Source organism: Solanum stenotomum, chromosome 9 (genome assembly GCF_019186545.1).
Source record: "Solanum stenotomum isolate F172 chromosome 9, ASM1918654v1, whole genome shotgun sequence".
Classification (NCBI taxonomy): Eukaryota; Viridiplantae; Streptophyta; class Magnoliopsida; order Solanales; family Solanaceae; genus Solanum; species Solanum stenotomum.
The window spans coordinates 45,741,354-45,763,111 of NC_064290.1; the positions used below are offsets into that span (position 1 = coordinate 45,741,354).

At 34.6% G+C, this 21,758-nt stretch overlaps 3 protein-coding genes and 1 pseudogene across 5 annotated transcripts; 1 reads left to right on the top strand and 3 right to left on the bottom strand.

Moving 5' to 3' along the window:
- Nucleotide 1: 1 nt before the first annotated feature.
- On the bottom strand, nucleotides 2–2,578 carry LOC125877575 (uncharacterized acetyltransferase At3g50280-like; annotated as a pseudogene).
- A 1,388-nt stretch (nucleotides 2,579–3,966) lies between these two features.
- Nucleotides 3,967–11,076, bottom strand: LOC125877899 (trihelix transcription factor GT-3b-like). The gene is made up of 2 exons (XM_049559190.1): nucleotides 10,713–11,076; nucleotides 3,967–4,809 (listed from the first exon to the last, which is right to left on the bottom strand). The coding sequence occupies exons 1-2, from the start codon at nucleotides 11,055–11,057 to the stop codon at nucleotides 4,183–4,185; spliced, it is 972 nt and encodes a 323-aa protein (XP_049415147.1). The 5' UTR covers nucleotides 11,058–11,076; the 3' UTR covers nucleotides 3,967–4,182.
- A 2,698-nt stretch (nucleotides 11,077–13,774) lies between these two features.
- LOC125877905 (phytochrome-interacting ankyrin-repeat protein 2-like) lies at nucleotides 13,775–16,556 on the top strand. Its single transcript, XM_049559196.1, has 3 exons — nucleotides 13,775–14,618; nucleotides 15,768–15,939; nucleotides 16,040–16,556. Exons 1-3 carry the CDS (start codon nucleotides 14,496–14,498, stop codon nucleotides 16,252–16,254), a joined length of 510 nt encoding a protein of 169 aa, XP_049415153.1. The 5' UTR covers nucleotides 13,775–14,495; the 3' UTR covers nucleotides 16,255–16,556.
- Nucleotides 16,557–16,899: 343 nt separating this feature from the next.
- Nucleotides 16,900–19,668, bottom strand: LOC125877907 (mediator of RNA polymerase II transcription subunit 28-like). 3 transcript variants are annotated; one of them, XM_049559199.1, is made up of 4 exons: nucleotides 19,538–19,668; nucleotides 18,406–18,631; nucleotides 17,450–17,562; nucleotides 16,900–17,185 (listed from the first exon to the last, which is right to left on the bottom strand). In XM_049559199.1, exons 2-4 carry the CDS (start codon nucleotides 18,578–18,580, stop codon nucleotides 17,051–17,053), a joined length of 423 nt encoding a protein of 140 aa, XP_049415156.1. In that variant the 5' UTR covers nucleotides 18,581–18,631; nucleotides 19,538–19,668; the 3' UTR covers nucleotides 16,900–17,050. The 3 variants fall into 3 exon arrangements, with proteins under 3 accessions (XP_049415156.1, XP_049415155.1, XP_049415157.1); XM_049559198.1 differs by having other exon boundaries at nucleotides 18,406–18,641; nucleotides 19,538–19,659; XM_049559200.1 differs by having other exon boundaries at nucleotides 18,406–18,609; nucleotides 19,538–19,654.
- Between the last annotated feature and the right edge of the window lie 2,090 nt (nucleotides 19,669–21,758).

Genomic DNA, 21,758 nt, shown 5'->3' on the forward strand with positions numbered 1-21,758 from the left:
CTTCTTTTTCACCAGGAAATAAAGTAATTTTCCCATCACTTTTATTTGCCATTCCACTCCTCACACCAATTGGTTTTCCCCAACCAAAATCATTACCATAAATATTATACCTAGGAGAACTACTAATGAGCAATCTATTATTCCCCTCATATACTGACCCCTTTTTTAATATGACTGGATTTTCAACCCATCCTTTGTATATTTTCACCACTTCTTCAGAGTTTTGAGAAACAACCATCTTGTTTATTTGCATTGCAACCCATCCTAGTCCATTTTCTAGTAGCTCCCCTACACTTGTCTTTACTTGCTTGCCATGAATTGCATTTCCAAAATACCCTTCTGGAAGAGGAGGATTTAGTCTTGATCTTGCGCCTGTTGAAGACATAATTAAGTTATTTAAAGTAGTAATGGGACTTGTGGAAGACATACTTAAGTTATTTAAAGTATATTTTTATTTTAATTGTTTAAATTTTTAGATGTAATGATAACATAATTCAATATAATATTAAAACATAATAACAATCATGAGTTTGAAATTTATTGTCACATAGAAACATTAAAACATTTTACATGTATGTATGCTCAATAAAAAAAAGAGTTAGACCTACATGTGAGGAACCAATTATATACATAAGGGAAATGTATAATATATAAATGTGTCCTTTAACTTGCCTTTATTTCACATTTATGTCAGGTGTGCATAAGACACTTAAATTTGTATAAAGTTGAACAAGTAGATACATGAGTCATATGTATCATAATACACGTAGGACACCACGTAGGACACAAATTGCCATGCAGCATGCCACGTAGGACATGTGTGTTTATAATTTGTGCAACTTCATACAAGTTTTAGTGTCTACTTATGCACACCCAATGATAGAGGGCATAAATGTGAAATGAGGTGAAGTTAAATGACATATTTATGTTTGACGTTAAACATAAACATGACCCTTAACTTGGATTCAGCGGGCAACTTGACATGTAACTTTGGATATGCATAAGTAGACACTTAAACTTATATAAAATTGAATAAATAGACACATTTGTCCTACATGACATACTGCTTGACAATTTTGTGTCCTACATGTATTATGTCACGTAGGACATCGATCATCGCTCTAGATAAACCACCATTATAATAATTGATTCTCTATACTCTACGAAAGTGCCATTGAAACTGAAAAGTTTTCATCATTATTGAGCAAGTACATTTGTGGATCAATTTTATCACAGCTATTACCAGAAGATTTACTAGGCCGTTTCTCATAATTCAATGACATATTTGAACATTTTCACTATATGAGTCAAGAAATCAAAATAGTTAATAATCAAAAATATAATTGAAATATCACTTTCTTGCAAGTTTCACACCTCAATTATCAGTTTATACTTGAACTATCACTATTCATATATTAAAATACACCTCATAATTAACTAGACCAACGATTAGTTGTTCTATTTTTCTACCTAAGACATCATCATCTACTCAACTAAGTGTGTTTTAGAACCTGCTTGGATTAACTTATTTTAAGTTAATCGAAACAAACTCTTAGTAACATATAGATGATGAGAGTTCAAGTCGTAAAAAGAAATGATTGAAAATTAAGTTAAAAAAAGTGATAGTTCAAGTACGTTTTTGACCATTATGATCTCAAATTGAAAGTATAACTTACCTATAGGAATGGTGATGATGACTTCTTTCTCAGCATCAAGCTTACGACATCGAGTAACACATCGCCATAGATGAGCCAAGTAAGCTTGCAAAGAAGAAATCGAGTTAATACCCATTTCATTATTGGCCTTATTCTTGAGTCTACCAATATTTTCTTTACTAAGATGAAATACCCTTTCCATCAACGTTGGAACTTCGATATTTTCGATTAATTTCTCATCATCCAAATTCAGGGGAAGATGAATTGGGACATCTATTTTCTCCGGAAAATAACGTTCTAAAATTGGTATTTTAGAAATGATTTTATGTCCGCGAGAAATTTCAGCCCAAGAATTAAAGAAATGCCAAAAACAAGTACCATCAGCTAATGTATGATTCATAGTACATCCAATAAAATAACCATCAACAGAACCCCAAATAAAGGCTTAGTAATACCTTCGAAATTTCGAGTATTAATCAATGGAAACAAAGAGTGAATAATATTTGGTACGTGTGTAGAATCAAGAATCATAGATACAGTTAATTTTGGAGTGTTGGCGTGGATGAATTCCACTCCAGCATTGTTACATGTTATAAAAAAAGAAACTGTATCGTCGTCTGAATTTTTAACGATCAAAAATCGACCGGCTAAAGGTGGAAAGAAATGTAAAGTGTGACAAAGGGATTTTTTTAAGTGGTCAATAAATGATGATTTGTGAATGTTGTTTTCCTCTTTTTTTTGGTTTGTGGAAAATGAGACCTTTTTGGATGGTTTCAAGAAGGAGGAGTCGTAAATCCCATGGTGTCATTTCAATTTTAGAAACTTTAGGGGTACTGTTTTTGTATGAAATTGATTCATCATTTGTTGTTGCTCCAATTAAACAAGTTGAAATGATTTGAATTTTTTCCATTTTTGGAGTAAGAAAGAGATGAAGCTACTAGTGGTGGAGCAATTGAAGTTTTTAAAGCCAATGATTTAGGATTAGAGAGGGCATGGTACGATATTATTGAAAATTTTTAATCCAACCCCACCCCCACAAACAAACAGGGGCAGACCCATTCTATGTCACGGGTGTGTTGATTGAAATTTTTAAATATTATATATTAAAAAATGGCTTGGAATGAGAGGTTGGACGTTCAAATATCCATTATCCACATTTGAAGGTGGAAAGAACGGCAATTACGTGCTGCAAAATCCTTGTATACTATTATTTATAAATAACGATATTGTTTACAAAAATTTCTGCATACGGTACTGCCAATAAACAAGAATAAAATTATAATTTTGCTCTTTAAATATGTTAATTTTATTTCTTTATATTTTGAATTGGTTATATGTTAATTTTTACATTTTAACAATTTAAACATGTTAATTTTCGTATCATAACAAGTGAGACATAGGTTTCTTAGAAATCAAAGTCACATAGAGGCATAATTTGTGAAACTTATGATACAAAAATATAAATTTATTACTCGTAAAATAATAATTACTATGAGAATTATAAATTAAAAAACAATAATAAAAAAAGAGAAATAGAAGTGCAAATGAGACCCTACAATAATGGGTAGGTGGTAGTTGGTATAAAGATATAAAGAATGTCTATATCAACAAGCGAGCAGATATGGTCAGATAGGACTACAGATAATTGTTTTGATTTTTGTAGTTTTTTCCTTTTCACATGAATCCAAATACATTTAATGCAATTTACTAGAGTTTTTTTTTGGTTTTCCACCCAGTGTCCGGAGCTCAGACTAAATTTGGATCGCGCACTGCAAGGCTCATTAGGGGGTGGCGCTCCCAGCAGGATTTTCTCCATACCCATGGCTCAAACCCTAGATCTTTGGTTAAAGGTGAAACACTCTCACCAGTGCACTACAATCCATGTTGATCAATTTACTAGAGGTAAAACCACAATTTTCCATTTAAATTTGACACTTGAGTTGTTTACAAAGCTAATTTAAATCAAGTTGAAATGCCTAAATGTGCATTTTTAAAAGTTGGATTATTCAATTACCAATAAAGACCAAATTAAGGTATCTATTTGTGTTTTCTATCAATTAACTAAATGGTTCAATGGTGTGTGCTTAGTGGTCAATAAAGTGGGTTGAGAACTATGAGATCTTGGATTTATATCCCAACCTAGACAAAAGTACTAGGTGAATTCTTTTCATATATTGTAGCCTTGATGGATAGAGTTACATGTTACTGGTGGGGGTAGCAAATATCCCATAAAATTAGTTGAGGTACTCACAAACTAGTCCAAACACCACAGTCATCAAAAAATAATAATAATGAAGCCAATACTGTGAAAGCTTTACAATACACCATTAAATTTGATTAAATTACAAACAAATTCACTCTTCTCCAAAGCTCAATGAGAACATGAACTATGTATCATCAAGCCTGCATATCTATCTAACTGTGACTTTCTACAAATTGGAAATTTTCTATTTCTATGTAAGCCAAACTAATAATTTTGCCAAAATATTTTTGAATCAACAACAAACAGAGTACACGACGAATCATCTCAAGGATGATTTTCACCGATGAGTTTGTTCAGAAGGGTTGTCAACAGAGCATCCCTCTTTTCAGCTCGGTTCTCCTCTCTCGTTCTCCTTTGCTCCTCCCTCTCCCTCCAAGACTGTTCGATCATCATCCTATCTCTTTCAAGCTTCTCCATTGACGATCGCCATTCCTGCTCGAATACTTCTCTTTCACGAGCACGCTTCTCTGTTGTCTCCCTCCATTGCATTTCAATCCTCAGCTGATGCTGAAAGAATTCTTTAAGCATTTCTTGAATATTATCAACAGCTCTACCAGTGTTGTTAATACTCCCAAAGTTGGCTCGTCTTGAAGCTTTTTCTGCATTGCTTGTTCTTGGACGCTTTTCTTTTTCGGTTTTCTTTTTGGGAGCAACATTGCTTCTGGCTAATTTTACTTCATCACTCTCATAAGCATAACCTTCATCTTCTGAGATTTCCTCTGAAGATCGGTCTCTACTTGTTCCGTGAGGTCTCTTCCTTGCCTGTTGGGAGCCAGCCTCTGATTCGAGCTGTACTCGCTGTACATTATTCATATTTGATGAAAAGAGTGCATGCAGCTCATCAAAATATGGAAATTGTCCGCCATTATCTGGATCAGATGTTTCCTTACCCTGTGAAAATTTACAGCCTTCATCAAAACAAAATCTAAAAGGGAAGGCATGTTTCTCGAGAGCAAATTAAGACTTAATGAGATAATCTGGTAGGTAATATCCACTGTGAAAACTCTTTATTAAGAGATCAAAAATCTGATGATAAGATTGTGATCCTCTTAGAAATCATCTCGACTACAAGAAAGCCATAAAGAGGAACCAACTTCCAAGACCTTGATGAAACTACAGAAACCTTTGGAATTTTTTTTTAATACAATAATAAATAGAAACTCCTACGGAGTTGAAAATCAATAGTTGATAGACTAGTAAAGACGAAGTGACATAATGAAGGGCTTAATAATGCCATGAAGGAGTTGCACATTTCAGACTTGTACTAATAGGACCAATTTACATACATGACCAAGAGTCAGGTTCTCTGTGTTGAGTTACCAAAACCATGGAATTCTAGATGTGATAAGACAAGAGTGTTGGAGTACCTTTCAGCCAAAACAGAATAAGATGACACTGGATCTTACCAATAACCTAACTTAGAAGAAAGCAGCAAACAGAGTATACAGCAGCAAGAAAGAGGACTTTGAGATTCATGAAGGCTGCAACTTAAATAAAGCCAACTTTATAGTTTATACATTAGCTTTGATCCTGGTTCTGCTCTTCCTTGAGCCTCTTACAGCACAGTAGTAAGCATCCAAATAGATAGAATATAATCAAATCGGATCACTGCTCATTGTGAACTTAACTTGATTCAATCCATTTGCCTGCTGACATATGCCTCGCAGGCAGGCCAACTGTGGCTAAAATGTCATAAGAAGGACATGAAGCAGATACTATTTTTGGATATGCTAACTTTTCTAAAATCCTATCCTTGTAGAATGGGTGTTGTCGTGGTAATTCTAGACATAAACTTGAGGCAATATCATTAATCATTAATCAAGCAAAAAGGATTTATGAAGATCTGATGCAGCAACAATAGTCAATGTAAGTTGCACTTTTGACAGTAATTTAATCAAATTAAGCATGAATAGTGGTTTCGTTTAAATACTTCATTTGATGTAGTAAGACTTATTCCAAATAAAGGATTGGCTTTTCCCGGTCACGATGAAAATAAATCGTCACCGAATAAGGATAATTTATTCATAGTATAGATGTTATAAGATCAAATCTTGTGTGTTGAAAATGCTCCAAAAAATAATAGGATGACTTCTTCATATATCCAAAAAGAAATTTTGACCTCAAATAAGACAGAAACAATTCGGGCTACAACAGAGGATCTAAAAGGTGATTACTATGTTGAGCTGCTCTATTAGTTGATGAATCTTTAGATGTGTAAAGCAAAGAGCAAATGGTTATTGTTCTACAACATGTTGATAAAAAAGGATCTATGATAGTTATTGAAACTGTTCATTTTCAAGATACTAGTTTTGTTTCTAAAGAAGATAAGTTTTGATGTACTTGCTAATCATTCTTTAAGTTTTTTCTTATGTACGCGGACAATGTTATGATGGCACAAACAATATGCAAGGTGATATCAGGAGTCCTAAAATGTTGATTAGACAAGAAAGTAGATCAGCTCATTCTATTCATTGTTTTGTTCAATCAACTTCAATTAACTATTGTTGTAATCTCTAAGAGAATGTGCTCCATTGAGAGTGTGTGTATTATTGGTTTCTAATATTTTGAGATGTGTTGGAAGATTCGTTTTTTAACGTGTGGATAAACTTTGAATATCTCAAAAGAGAAAACTCCAAGAGGCATTGATATAGGTGAGCTAGAAATGGATAGATGATTGAATTAAGAACTCGATCTTGTTAGAGCCAGTGATAATATTGAGGATATTATTACAAGTCATTCAAAAACATTATTCCTAACTTTGGTTGTTTTGTCAATGTATTTATACTCTAGTTGAAGATACAAACACTTCATATGAAAGAGCCAAGACAAACAACAATGTTTGCTATTTGTTACTTCTGAGACATCTCGATACTTTAGCTCTTTTATATAAAATACTTAGATCTACAACAAAAATATAAAGCGCATCAACAATATATCCCACAGGAAAAAAGTTTTCAAACGACTTGTAGTGAGATCCCTAATGAGTATAACCGGTTTTAATAAGACCAAATTCTAGATTCCAACACCTATGATTTCTAGCTAACTTACATTTTGATGTCCTTTGGAGTTTTTCTTTTGATATTCTCAAAATTCATCCACACGACTTAAAGAAACCCAACACATCCAAAGTACCAATAATACAGGTTTCTCCACTTGAACACTCTTCTTAGAATCCACAACAAGGGTTAGTTGGTTGATGAGCAAACAATGAATAGAATAGGCCGATCCACTATGTTGTCTAATCAATATTTTAAGATCACAGATATCACTTGTCATATTTTTTGCATCATCAATAACAATGTCCATGTACATAAGAAAAAGTTCCAGAATGATGAGCAAGTACATTAATAATTGATTTATTCAGACATAAAATACTAGAATCTTGAACATGAACAACTCTATCGCAAATCCCTCTTTATTTGCATATCATAAAACTTAGTCATTTGCTCTTTGCGGGACACATTGAAAGATCTATCAACTAACAAATTTAATTGTTTCAGTCTCACATATGAACATAATTTCTTTTTAAACATCTATAGAAGTCATTTTATTGTTTTTGAAGCATTTTTCAATACAAAAAGTTCAACCTTATCATTTCTATCCCCATAACATGATAGAATTTCAATAAAATTACATTTGTTCAATGATGATACACTTTTATCGTGATCATGAAATGTCAAACCTTTGGTTCAAGAGAAGTCTTATCACATCAACCGAAACATTTAAGCGGAATCAGTATTCATGATTAACTTGATCAAATTATATGTAAATTCCAACATGGATCAACTATTGTAGTTGCACTTGCATTAGATTTTCACAAATACTTTTTTCTTGGTATTGAAGTTATTTGACACACCAATATGTTTTTTAAAGTTGTCCTTCTATGTTAATTCTTGAACCTTCCACTCGAAAATATATCACTTTCACCTTGATAGATCTTTCGCTTATAAATAAATATCAAAACAAATAATATGTTCTATACTTAAACATACTTCAACCATTAACAATAATCATCAAACCACTTAGGAATAAAAAGTTTTAATTCAAAAGCCAAATTGAGGGAAGTCATAATTTCGAGGTTGGTTAGGACCATATTGTATGTATATCATTCTTATTTCATTATGGTGATTTGGATGATAATAAAAATTGGAGTTCTTTCAAGTGGATCAATCTTCAGAGCATTTTAAATTTTCTTATAAGAATGAGACATTTCTGATTGGTCAACATTTTCTTCTCGGTAAGAGGTGGATTTTGAGATACCGAATTTGCTTTTTGTACTTCATGGGAATATTTATCCATTGTAACTTCAAAATGAATTGAAAAGTATTGTAATTAGAAGAATAGTCACACAACACAAAAATCATAACCCAAACAAAAGGTAAAAGCAAGCACGGATGTCCAAAGCTTATTGAAATTTCATGTCAAAATCATAACCCAAATGGTAATAGGCAACACAAATCAGTTTTATTGGAATCAAATAAAAGAAGAAAAAAAAAAAGAGATAGAACAGAATTGAACCTGCTTCAGCGGAGACAATAGGGTCTTTAGACTTTTTCTTTTCTTTGATGACAAGGGAAACCCGCAGCCACTACCCTTTGGGTGCGCACAGGGTAAAACCCCCGCTCCTATGCAATAGGGTCTTTAGACTTGAGAGAGGTTCGCTTCTTACAGTTTCTACGCATTTGCGACAAGAGGGTTTTCAAAATTGACTTTTACGGATCTGTTAATACCCAATTTTTATAGTTTTAAGGAAAAGCAAACAAACCAAATAATGTTGCTTTGGTCTGTTTTATTTCTTTCAAAGTAGGTCAATGCAGCAAAATAACTGTTGTAGGACACGAAGATCAAACCGCAACTTTCAAGTCATTTTAAATACCCTCTCATCATTGGGCTACCTCTCTCAATTGGTCAAGGCCCAAGGGTGTTCAAGTTTCAATATATATGTATAAAAAGTAGCAATACTGGACAAAACATAAACTATAATCTTCCGGCGAAGAATGTTAGTTGGACCACCCTTCGACAACTATAACTTCGCTCTTGTCCCGACCCCACTTTTTTCTCCCTTTTCATAAGATGAAGAATGAATAAGTGAATACATATTGCAACTCCAGCAAGCAAATCATTCATACTATTTCTTGAGTTGTTTCCTCCAAGTTGCAAGAAATGTCTAGAAAACACATTTGTTAAGTTAATAGAATAGAAGGAGATGAAAGAAAAATGAATTTTTGAAGGTGTGATGTTTGGCTTTATTCTTCAAAGGAGTATCAAACTGTATTATCCTACAGCAGCAATGAAGGACTAAAGCAAAGGAGTAGACGTAAACTTATCACTATTAGATCCCAGGCAACCAACCTTTTTTTTTCTAGGTAAATTAAGTTTATCCCTATTGGATCTCATGCAATATACCTTGCCCTAAGGAGGACAGGGTAAGATGTTGATATTTCCCTTGTTTGGTTAGAAAGTACGAGGGTAGAAAATACTATCCCTCAACATTAGCATTCTCAATGACTGCAAAGTTGGAAAGGAAGGAGTAAGTAAATGTTTGTTCCCCTATCCTTCCAGTTTTATGGAACAACTTGAAGTGTAGGGTAAATACTTCTCACAGGAGAAGCATCAAAGAGTTCTCTGCCCCTCTGAGAACAAAAATGGTGTCAATCTGACTATTGCAAAATGAAAAGAAGGGGCAAGATACAGCTACCTCCTTTCTGGCCATTTATTATCACTAGTCTACAGCAAGTATGTGCCATTTGGAAACCATGAAGTTTATCCTCTATCTTGATATTTTCTTAATTTAACAGTAGATCACTCAATCTTGACAACCAATTCAGAAACGAATGAGATTTTCTTTCATTCTTTGCTGACACCCCCATCCCCAAAACGCATACTTCAAAAGTAGCATGAAAATATAGCTGTTAGAAAAGCATCAGATAGTTGTGAAGTAGACTGTTAAAGAATCTAAACCAAAACGACAACTAAATTAGGTATTATTATAATTCCTCTTTTTTTCCCAAAGCCCATTGTCCCTTCTCTTCTCCCAAAAGGAGCAGTCTTGACACACATGAATCTAAACCTCATTGGGATTACAAAGTCAGTAGATGGTCTTGAACACACAAAAATGCAAGATACATTCAACTTCCTTGTCCTTCGGCAATTCCAAATGACATGCTAGAAAATCCACAATATGTGAACATAATGATATGACTTCTTTATTGGGTAAAATATCTCTCAGGTGGTATATACTATATCCTACCAAGGGAAGGTAACAATCGACCAAAATGAACAAATGAACTAAGAAATTCTGACTCCATTTGCACTAGATACCCTCTCTGTTCCAATTTGTCAGGTGCAACTACAATTTTGAGGAACCAAACAGTTTTCTTTTGAGTTTTGACATACTCACCCCATTTCAATTTCTATAGGCTCGTACCACTGTATCCTTGATTCTAAGGAGAACGGAAACTAAGTATGGTGGATGAATGTGGTCATTAGACCAGACCCTTCAAAAAAAGAGGTCTTTTTACTATTTTGGCAAGGCATTAATTCTAACTTTACACCCAACATGTTTGAGACTACAAGATTAAAGGACATATCGGTACATCCTACCTACCATTAATTTAACACAACAAGTTTCAAAGTTCTTATTACTTTCTTAAACTCCTTCATGTCAAGTCAAAATCAGACAAACAAATCAAACTACTTTCTTACTTAACTCCTATCAAGTCAAAATCAGACAAACAAATTGAAACGGATCGAATAGCTTACTAAATTTATTAGGGATTGAGATAATATAATACCTTGTAACGATTGATCAAAGTCTTCCACTTGCTTTTACATTGTTCAGCACTTCTCCTGTATCCTCTCTCATTAATCCTAGCTGCTACAATCTCCCATAGATTCTTCAAATTACTCCGCTTCGCCGAAGAAAATTCTATCTCATGCTCACCTCGAATAGCTATGAAATCCCTAGTCTCCTGATTACTCCACGGCGGAACACGCTCGTCCCGCTTAGGAAACTCATCGTCTCCGCCCAAACCGCTGCCGGAAGAACCACCGGCGCCGGGAAGGAGGTGGAGGGGGTGCTGCGGAAGCATCAAACGCTGGGTAAATGGACCGAGATTTTCATTGTTTCCACCAAACATTGAGTTTTTTTTTTTTTTTGAAAAAGGCAAAGGGGTTTGGTATATTTAAGTGGAAAAAAAGAGCAAAAAAGGAGAGTTTTAGGGACAAAATTAGAAAAAGACTTTTTATTAAAAGTCATATATTTTTGACATTTTTTTTCTTAATAGACAAGTAAAGTATAATGGTTGGTTTGAAAGGGTAATTTGGACATTTTTAAATAAATGTACCGACCAACGCAATATTTAGGATTTATTTATTTTCATTAAGATTATGACGGCTAAATTTGAATGCACATCTTGATCATTAATAATTGTGATGGTAAAGGTGGTTAGTGTTGTAGTGCTTGATGTGATGATGGCGGTTAGGAGTGGTGTTTGTGATTATGAAGCTGATTGATATTAGTAGTTAGTGGTACTGGTGGTGATAATTGAACTATGTGTGGTGATTAATGATGGTAATGATGGTATGGTAGCGACAAATTAATATAATCACAATGATGAAGATGGTAGCCGGTAGGTGCGGTAGTGGCTGGCAAGAGCAGTTCAATGATGGTGGTTGCATTAATTTTAGTTGTGATGTTGGAGGTGGTAGGTGGTGGGTGGCGACGATAATGGTGGTGGTAATGATGACAAGTGTGATTAGTAATGGTGGCTAGGAATAAAAATTAAAATGTGATGGTGATAATTATTCATACAAAAATATCAATTCATTTGGATTTGTATCGCAAAATCATGTTGTGAGAAGAGAGTAAAAGGCACCACATTAAATGCAATTTCATTTTCAAAACTCAAACTCAAAATATCTAAAATCAATTATTATCACTCTACCATAAGCTTTGATGTTGCGCCCATGGCTATGGCTACACAACATTAGGTTGTCCATTGCATTGTAATGTGCTCTACTTCATTGGACTTTGTCTAAGTGAGAACTTTATGTACATCGAACACTATGAAGAAAATATATAAAGCCAAATATTACTAGACATTTATAGGACAATCACTAATCATTAGGGGTGAATTAAAGTCAAAATTATGATGCACGGGAATTTATGATTTTTTCAAAACAAATTAACATTTTATTTATATATATTTTATAATTGATCTAGTATTATATGTTGGCAGTTGACATTCATGTTTTGAAAATGCTAAATGAATCACTAGATTGAATGATACATTATTTATGTAAATGAATAGGGATCAATTTTACTTGATACTCTTTTTATGTAAATGAATAGGGATCAATTTTACTTGATACATTTTTTTTGAGTGGTATACCCATATTCTAAAAATTATAAATACGCATTTGTGATAAGAAAAAAAGTACATTTAATCTAGAAAAACACAACTATAATGATAGAAATTATCTTTTAAATCCTTCGTGCAACGGAACGAAGTTCATTATTTTTGTATAGGGTCGAGGATGACTAAGAACTATATGGAATAGATTAGAACGTGGCCCCAAACTAACAAGGAGATTAACTTATATATCTTGTACGTAGAATAAGAGAGATATCTTATGATTAAGTTTTGAATATATATACACAATTAACTATACGTAGTAAAAAAATATTTATATAGACTTAATAATGGAATATTTCACTTTATCCCATTCAACTTGGAATTGTTTTATCCTATCTCTCAAGTGAGATAATTATCGTTCAGAAGTTATAATTTCAAGACTATAATCTTAGAATAATTTAGTCCGCGTACCAAACGATCCTTAAAATTTAAGAAAGAGGAACATCATAAGTGGTTTAAAAGTATGAAAGTGGATATATCAGATATACAGTACTGTAAATAATATTTTATATTAACGATCTATAGATCTTAAACACTTTGTTAATTTGAGATATTATTTGTAAGAGTGGAAGAAAAGATGTATTGGGGATCATAAAGTGTAAATGAAACCAACCTTGTGATCCCTGCAAAATATGAAGTCAAATTGGCTGCAGACTAAAATGATCTTTTGGATGAGGGTGTATGTTGGTACGGAGAAAAATAATTTTCAATTTTTTGATGTTTGATTGACTTAAATATTCTAGAAAATATTTTTTAAATGAACTTATTTTATTTAATTTAAGAAAAATGATTTTCCTTCTAATAGTAGAAACAACATTTTCCTAAAATTTTCTTTCCACCTTATCACGCCAACCCCCCCCCCCCTCCAAACTCAAACTCCCTAACCCCTAGCCCCTCAACCTACCACCTTGTAACACGCCCTACCCCGTCCTTGACTAACTTGGAGCTCTACTTTTTCATTCAATCTGAGATCCACCCCGACTTAGGACCCAAACCAACCCTAGTTTGGGATCTAATAGTCAATCCAAGTCCCTCTCCAACCCTGACCATGAACCCTAACTCAACCCTTGACCTCGAATAGAAATAGGGCCCGACCCTATATTGACATAGAAACAAACTCCAACCCCAGACTCAATCAAGTATTGAGATGATGTCAGGGTCAAGTCTCAAGATAGGTAAGGTCTCGAGGTAAGGATGGAGTCTCGAGGTAGGGGTCATATCTCATTATCGAATTCAAGTCTCTAGTCAGGTCAAGTCGATTCTCAAGGTTGGGGTCAGGCTCGAGTCTTAGGATCGGTGGTCGAGATTTATAATTTTTTTCGAGTAATTTCTTTCTTTCCTAATCTAGCAAAAAAAAAAACTTTTGAAGCAAAATTGGAATATAACTACATACCAAAAGGCCCAATAAATATCCTAAACCATCCATTCTCCAATATCCTCCTCAAAAATTCTAGGGTTTCTCTTCTTCCTTCTTCCTCTCAATTCCTTCAAACCCCAAACCAAATCAAAGAAGAAAAATCCCTTCATCTACACATATGCAACCTCCAAACATATTCCAAATTCATCAAGGATTCATATAATAGCCCTTTTTTTCCCGTAAAAAAACAGCTATTATATATATAGTGTTTGCGTGGTTTTTTGAATTGATAATGATAATCTCTGCATTCCTTCGTTTCACTTCATCTTGTGTGTTCAATAAGCTTACAAATCTTCGTGTTTTTGGTCCTGGATTGAACCCTTTTGGTCCTTACAACTTGGCTAATCATTCCTCTCGCTAAAGCCCTAATTTTTTCTTGGTTGTTTGCCCCTGGATCATGTAAAATTGAAGGGTGTTTAAGAAGATTATCACTTGTTTTGGGTCTTGTCTATTGAAGACTTTTCTGGGTTTTTCTCGTAGTCGGAAGACAGATCAATCTTGTTGGTCAAAGTTGTTAGTTTTATGTAAAAAGGTCTTGTTTTGGTGTATTGAGATTCAGTAACTGATATTCAAGTAGAGTCTTTAGACTTGTTGTTGATTAGTTTTTCGAAATTTCTCTTCCGGACACTGTGAAAGAAGATTCTGCAAGAAAGAATAGAATTGGATTGAGTATTTGTTTCAATTTGTGGCAATAAGGATTGGATTTTGGAGCTTTGTTTATTAGGGAAGTGGAGAAGAGGAAAATGGAGGAGGATCAGGTTGGTTCAACTCGACGATCGAGAAGAATGCGTATGACTGCAGGTGATACGGATGATCGCGGTTGGACTCCACTTCACATTGTTGCTCGGAAAGGTGACCTGAAACAGGTAATTTATCTTTCATGTATGTAGCATGTATCAGATGCTTAATTTCGTGTGCAATTACTGCTGTTTAATAGTTAGATATGTCTATTGATTATGGTTTGCTATTGGACAATTTGTTATAAATATACATTATGTGATATTGAGTTAATACTAATTGGAACATAAGGATTTTGAGATGATAACTAAGAAGATAGGCCCAACATCAAAGCCTTTTCATTGTATGATAGGTTTTTATTAAGGGGGAGGGTTGTGGTAGGTTGTCGGTCAATGAAAAAATAGTCCTACTGTATATAAAGGACTCAAAAATCAGTATGGTCTTGGCGTTGTGCTCCGCTACTGCATTGACATCGATTTCTTGTCTCTTAGTGTCGAAGTTAATTTGGTTCTTTTCTTCTCCCCCTTTAAAGTACATGTATTTTCTCTGTAGTAACAAATGGAGTACTTCATAATCCACAAAATCAGTGACTCTTTCAATCAACATCTCCAACAACTCTTGGGGGATGGGGCAGATGGGAGAGGAAGTATGAGTTAGGTTCAGCTTCTCTTTTTTGGCTTTGTGTGTGTCTGGGGTGGGGTCGGGGAAACCAAAGCCCTCTTATTAGTGGAAAATAAAAATGAACACAACTAACCTTCTAAAGTCATACAAGTATGGTTGTGGCTTGTGATGTAACTCATTGACCTATGAGTTCTGTTAGCATATAAGCAAAATTATGTTTGTTGGTTCCTATCCTGCGCTTATGACAGGTCACAACCAAATTCAGGCCCCTGATCGTATGTATGAGTCCCCTCACCCTGCCTTTTCCTGTATCCTTTAATTCTCTTTGTCACCACTACCTGCCTATGGTTGTCAAATGTCACCAAACCTCTATGGTTGCCTCCTATCCAGAAAGTGCTTTAGTATTATTTAAAATAGATTGGAACATAAGACAAAATCTTAGATTGGGAGAAAACTTGGATACACAGTATCTTAGCTTCTCTGGGTTTTTATTTTAAAGTTCTTTTTTACAAGTTTCCTGTGCTATAAATGTTTTTTGGTGTTACAGAATTCATCAGACAGATACATCTTTGAATGCATTCTCTCTTCCGTCATCTTTACGTTGGTTTAGACTTAACATTTTTTTGTGATTGTATTTCTTCTTTTCCTTGGGACAGGTTAGAAGGCTTCTTAATGAAGGCATGGATGCAAATGTGATGGCAGGGGGGCCAAAATCATTTGGTATGACCCCACTTCATCTTGCTGCTAAGGGAGGTCACGTGAGAGTTATGGATGAATTGCTTGAGAGAGGTGCTGATATCGATGCTCGAGCCAAGGGTGCATGTGCATGTAAGTGCCTGAATTATTTTTAGTAATATCTTACATAAGGCTATGCGCTTTCTTCTTTTCTAATCCTTACTGTTATCTTTATATCGCTTTGTTTGTTCAGGGACTCCTCTCCATCATGCTGCCAAAGAGAAAAAGAAGAAAGCAATTAAATTCTTGATTAGAAATGGTGCATTTTTGCCAGATGACATCTCTGACACCAGGTTCAATCCGCCACTTCACTATTGTCCTGGTCTTGAATGGGCATATGAGGAGATGAAGCTGCTTCAGCTAGAGAGTTCATCATCTGGCGAGGCCTCCTACAGCTCGGAAAACTGAGGTGGAATTGAATGCGTTCCAAGTGTTGGTGTGTAAGAGTTCAGGATGAACTCCTGTGAATGTAGTGTACTAGATATTAAGTATTGTCGTCAGTCTACTCAAGTGTTGCATTTGGATTTTATGTTCTATATCTTTGTGGTTTGCGTGTTTGGTATTTTACCAAGTAGTTGTTACTGTGACTCGGGTCACTGTAAACAATCTGTCTCTGTTCACCATCTGCTATAGCTGTGTGACATGTCGTCGAGAAAACATTTCATATGTGAAAATTATACAATATGATTGTGGGTTTTGTGAGTTCTAAAGTTCTTGTTTGACTCAAAAGTGATCTGCAGTTTGTCTTCTGCTTCCCTGTATGGATGCTGAGTAGTCATTTTTCATGAAAAATGACTTGCATATGCATTCATCCTGTTGAGAACCCTTTTTGGTAATTGTGGACATGGATTTTAGCATATAAAGGTTGTTTGATACGAGGGATAAGGGATAATAATCTTGAAATATAAAGAAGTTCTATTCTATGTTTGTTTAGGTGTATTAATTAGTTTTGGAATTTGTTATCTCACCATTTGTACTACAGAAATGGGATAAGTTTCTCCATACCAAACAACCCCCCACTAAAAATACTTGTCTTTGAATAAGTATTGTGGTTAAGTCAGTTAACAAGATGAAAGTAAAAAATTGAAATAAGATTGTGTCTTCTTTAGTGCTTCTGCCTAAAGAAACAAGACTTGTTCTGTCAAATCATATGTTGTATGTCAATGCTGTTGGAAAAAACAAGGCAACATTAGTTATCTATGGTTTACACCTTTTCTAACTCCATGATGTGTTTATCTAGTTGGTCCTTTAAGTCCTTCCTCCATCCTTGGATCAATCTCTCTTGTTTAGCTATGAGATCAGTTTTTGTTTCCAACTCTTCTTCCATCTTCTCTATCTCCTATAGGTAAGAAATTACATATTTAGCAATGGTAAAAAGGGGAGGGATAGCAATTACAAGTCCTTTGGTACCATTACATCAATCGGACGTCTACCCTTGTGATTGAAAAATAGTCACACTCCCTAAGTTTCAAATTCCACAAGTGAATCTCCAGGATAATGTCGTAGTGTTTCACTTGTGGAAGTTGAAACTCCGGGACAATGACTATTTTTCAATACACAGTTGATGCTAATTCTAACAATGGAAGAGTTTCCTACAATTTACCTTCCGAAGCATCTCTGGCCTTGTGGGCAGATCTTCACGTTGCAACCCAACTAAATTAAGTTGAAGTTTTTTTGCAGCTTCCATGAAATCTCTAGCATGTCTCTCAACATCGACTGTGGAACAAAAACAAAACTCGATCAGCCAAAAGATATATACAAACTGTGAAGCAACAAAACTTTATCTCAATGTTGCCATTTCCAATAACATCACAAAGGGAAATGTAGTGCTACGAAAACTCTGCTGCTTTCCGCTAATCAGTGGTTGGATACTCGTACTATCTAGATACAGAAAGGAATCTTAGAATCAGAGAAGAGATTGTGCTTCATCAATATAGAGAAGCCTGAATGATTTCCATAAATGTGCAATATTTGGTACATTTAGAGCCTGAAACAATTGATGACTAGTTGTAATCATCCACTCAAACAACAACCCGTAACTACACTTCAATCTAAAACATTGTGTGTTATCTACTCATCCAAAGAAAAAGAACGACTGATGACTAGTTGTTGATGCGTTGAGCATATATGGCAAATATAATTCTTCGACGAAATGGGATCAATATCCTTATTAGTTCCAACCCTGGCTGGATTCATATTGCACTCAAGGGTGTGGCCTAGAGTTATATGAAGCTGGAAACGACAATGGAACACCATAATTCAAATCTTAACAAAGGCAAAAAAAGATAGACGATTATGGACAAAATTACCGGATATAAAGTTTCAAAAATAACACTGATAGAGGAGATTATAAAGCAAAACTAGAAGTTTTGAATACAAAGGATGTAAGTATAATATTTCTGTTTTATTGCTTTGTTCTGATTTATCACTATGCTTATCCTTCAAACACTCATCTGACAATCCTTCAAAGGCACAACATTTGAACAAAAGCTACTGGATTCACGTGAACTTGTAACTGAGCTTCTAGATACATACAAATATATGCCAGAAATTACTCACTCTGATGATATGGATGAGCTGAACGGTCTATTGCCTGGAGTTCTCGTGCCGGCAAACAGGGTAGTAAGGCAGCTTCTAATGCAACTACAAAGGCGGTCATGTCATCCCTTGAAGTAGGAGAATTTATCTGTGGTTCAATATTTTGATGTTGATCAACCGAATGTCTGTCAGCCATGTACCTCAGGCAAATGCAGAATTGCAACACTTCAATGGCCAGTTGGAGATGCTATAAGGCCCTTAACAACATAAAATGAATCAACATGCTTGCAAACTGAGTAAGAAAAAACAAATACGAAGGAAGCAGGGGCGGATCCACAGTTGCGATACCCAATATTTTCGACATAACATAAAATTTTATGTTTAAAAATCCACTAGAACTGTAACAAATAATAGATATGAGCCCAAAGGATTATATTATATCTTCAAAGGATGACTTCCCTGATTAAACACTAACAAGGGACTAATATGGCTCAAGCTCAGACTTTTTGTTTTTATAACCGAGAAATCCTCGAACCCCAGGGACACACATTTTGAACCTCAATGGATAATGGACCCGCCCCTCAATCCTTCTCCACTACCAAGCTTTTGTCTGTGCACGGTTCGATCCCATGACATACGCTTAACCCACACAGATTTGCTTGCTCAACTTATAATAAGGGTGTTTCACTTTCAACCAGTCTATCAAAAAATCATGGTAGGCGGATAAGGGGCGGAGCTAGGTGGGGGTTCGTGGGTTCAGACGAACCCAACAACTTTTTTCGTAGATTCTCTATTTGTACTAGAAAATTAAATAAATATATATGTATATTAATTCGTGAACTCCTAAAAAAAACTGATTGACAACTTAACGGTAAGAAAGGGTACTTCCCACACTATAGTTGTGGGTTTGAATCCCACTATTTACAAAAGGTTTCTCTCTCCTAATTCTGGCTCCGCCTCTGAATTTATTGATCTTTCATAAGCAACTAATTAACAATCAAAGACACAAACAAGAATATCTAATTTCAATCAATAAATCCCCTTTATGCATAAAAAAAAACAAATGAAGATCAGAAGCTTAACAAAATAACTGAAGTTTACAACTTTGAATTAAAAAAAAAGAAAAACAGAAGAATAAATGCAGTTAGTTTACCTTTGAGCTATGGCTTGCAATTTTGCAAGACTGTAATCAGCAAAAGTGAAGACAAGAATTTGAGCTGTGGGTTTATATTTGGTGGGTCGGATAAAAAATTGCCCGTTTATGTGCCCTAAAATCGAAAGCCCTTTTGAAATTTGAAGTATTCCAAGGGACATTTGGTTAGGTGATTGTAAATAGGCGAAATGGTCTGGTAGACCCTTATACTTGTATCAGTTTGTATTCTGAACCCTTCTACTTGCGCCTTTGTCATCTGAACCCTTAAACTCAATTAAAATGAGACGTTTAAGCCCCTCCAACCATGTGTGTAGCTCACTCTCCTTTATATAATTGACATGTCATATCCACGTCAGATATATTAATGCCACATCATAATTATTTCTTAACTATTTTTAAAAATTATTAACCAAAATTATTTAATAAAATGTAAAATAATAACATTTTAATTTATTATTGGCATTTCTAATTCTCCCTATTTTCACTATTTCACGACCAAAAGAAAGTCATCGCCGGTGTCGTCGCAATTTTTGCCGGAGAAATCACATATACTTTCTTCCTCACCTGTCTTCATCTCCGCCGCATACCATCACTATTTTTCTTTCCTCCTCCAACCTCCACGATAACAACAACCTAAGCCATCGCACAACCAAATTCAGAACTACAACTTGCCCAACTAAAGGCAGCCAAGAAGGTGAAAGGAAGAATACATCAACAGATTGGGCACCAAATGGGGGCTTAAGGTTAAAATCAAAATAATATTAATCTCTACACAGTAACTCGTACTATGAGATCCTTCACCATATCTGCAAGCAGATTTTTTAAAGGAGCTAATAACATGAAAGCTCGTACAAAACAGGGCATACTCTCTCAACATAACAAAGTGAGTCAATTTGATTTATCTGAAACACAATAAAGTGAAGTAATCAGAAGATTAGCAGTGAAGTACTAGATCTGGCCACCGCACAATCAGATCTGGTCAAACTTTTCGTAATCCAACTCCGACTACTATTTTTACGCCCCAAATTGCTTACAAATACAATTTCACACCAACCTCTGCCGCGAAACTCGTCGAAATCTATCCAAAATTCGCCTGAGATTTTCTTGGGTTATCGAAACCGGTTGAAAAAGACAAGTTTAAGAGATTAGAAGGAGACGGTTGCTATGAAAGATTGAAGATGGGGAAGAAAAAGAAGTCTCTAGCATCGAGCCTTGATGAGGTGGATCGAACCATGTATTCGACTTTCTGTAGCGCTGCTAATTCCCTTTCTCAGCTTTATACTCAGGCTATGAACCAACATAAATTTTCCTTCCTTTCCGGTGAACGCTATGGAATGGTATTGAAATTTGAGATCAGCATGTTAAGCATTCCCTTTCGTTTCTTCTAAGATCTACAGCTCGCCAAGATCTACTTACAAAGTTGAAGTTGCCAGAGTTGGAAAGCTTAAGGAAAGCAATTAAGCTTTGGGCGAGAAGAAATGAATTTTTAATTAATTGTTTTTTAAAACAAATATTTCTTTTATAATTTTAACATTTTTTTCACCTAAAAAAGTTGTTCACTCGCCTTATGATGCGTGAAGTCACACACTTTCGCCAATTCAGCCATCTTAAAGACACATAAGCTTGGTCAATGGTCAGAGGGATTTGTTAAATTGTGTTTTATTGAATTTAAGGGTTCAGATGACAAAGGTGCAAGTAGAAGGGTTCATAATACAAACTGATACTAGTATAAGGGTCCACCAGACCATTTCGCCTTGTAAATAATTATGGAAATTTTCCTCCATTTTAATAGATTTGTCTTGTTTTGATTTGATATTAAATTTTAAAAAATAAATAATATTTTTGGAATTTATGATTTTTAAACTAAAGATATGAAGAATGTATCAAAATGGCATTTGATTTTTGTGGTCTTAAATATGTCACGTGAAAAGTTAAAATTAAAGAGTTAAGAAAAAAGATTATTTTTAAAACACACAAAAAAGAAGGGTTAAAAATAAATAAATTGAAATAGAGAAAGTAATAATATTAAACTTTGATTTTCCAAAAAATAATTTTATGAGTAAATAGTTATGTACTACGACTATAATAATATACTTGGTGTAATTTCATAAAGTGTGACTAGAGAAGGTGGTGGTCTTACCCTTTGAAAAGTAAGAGATTGTTTCCGATCAATTTTCAACTCAAGTAAAACATATAAAAAATCGAATATATCTAAAATAAA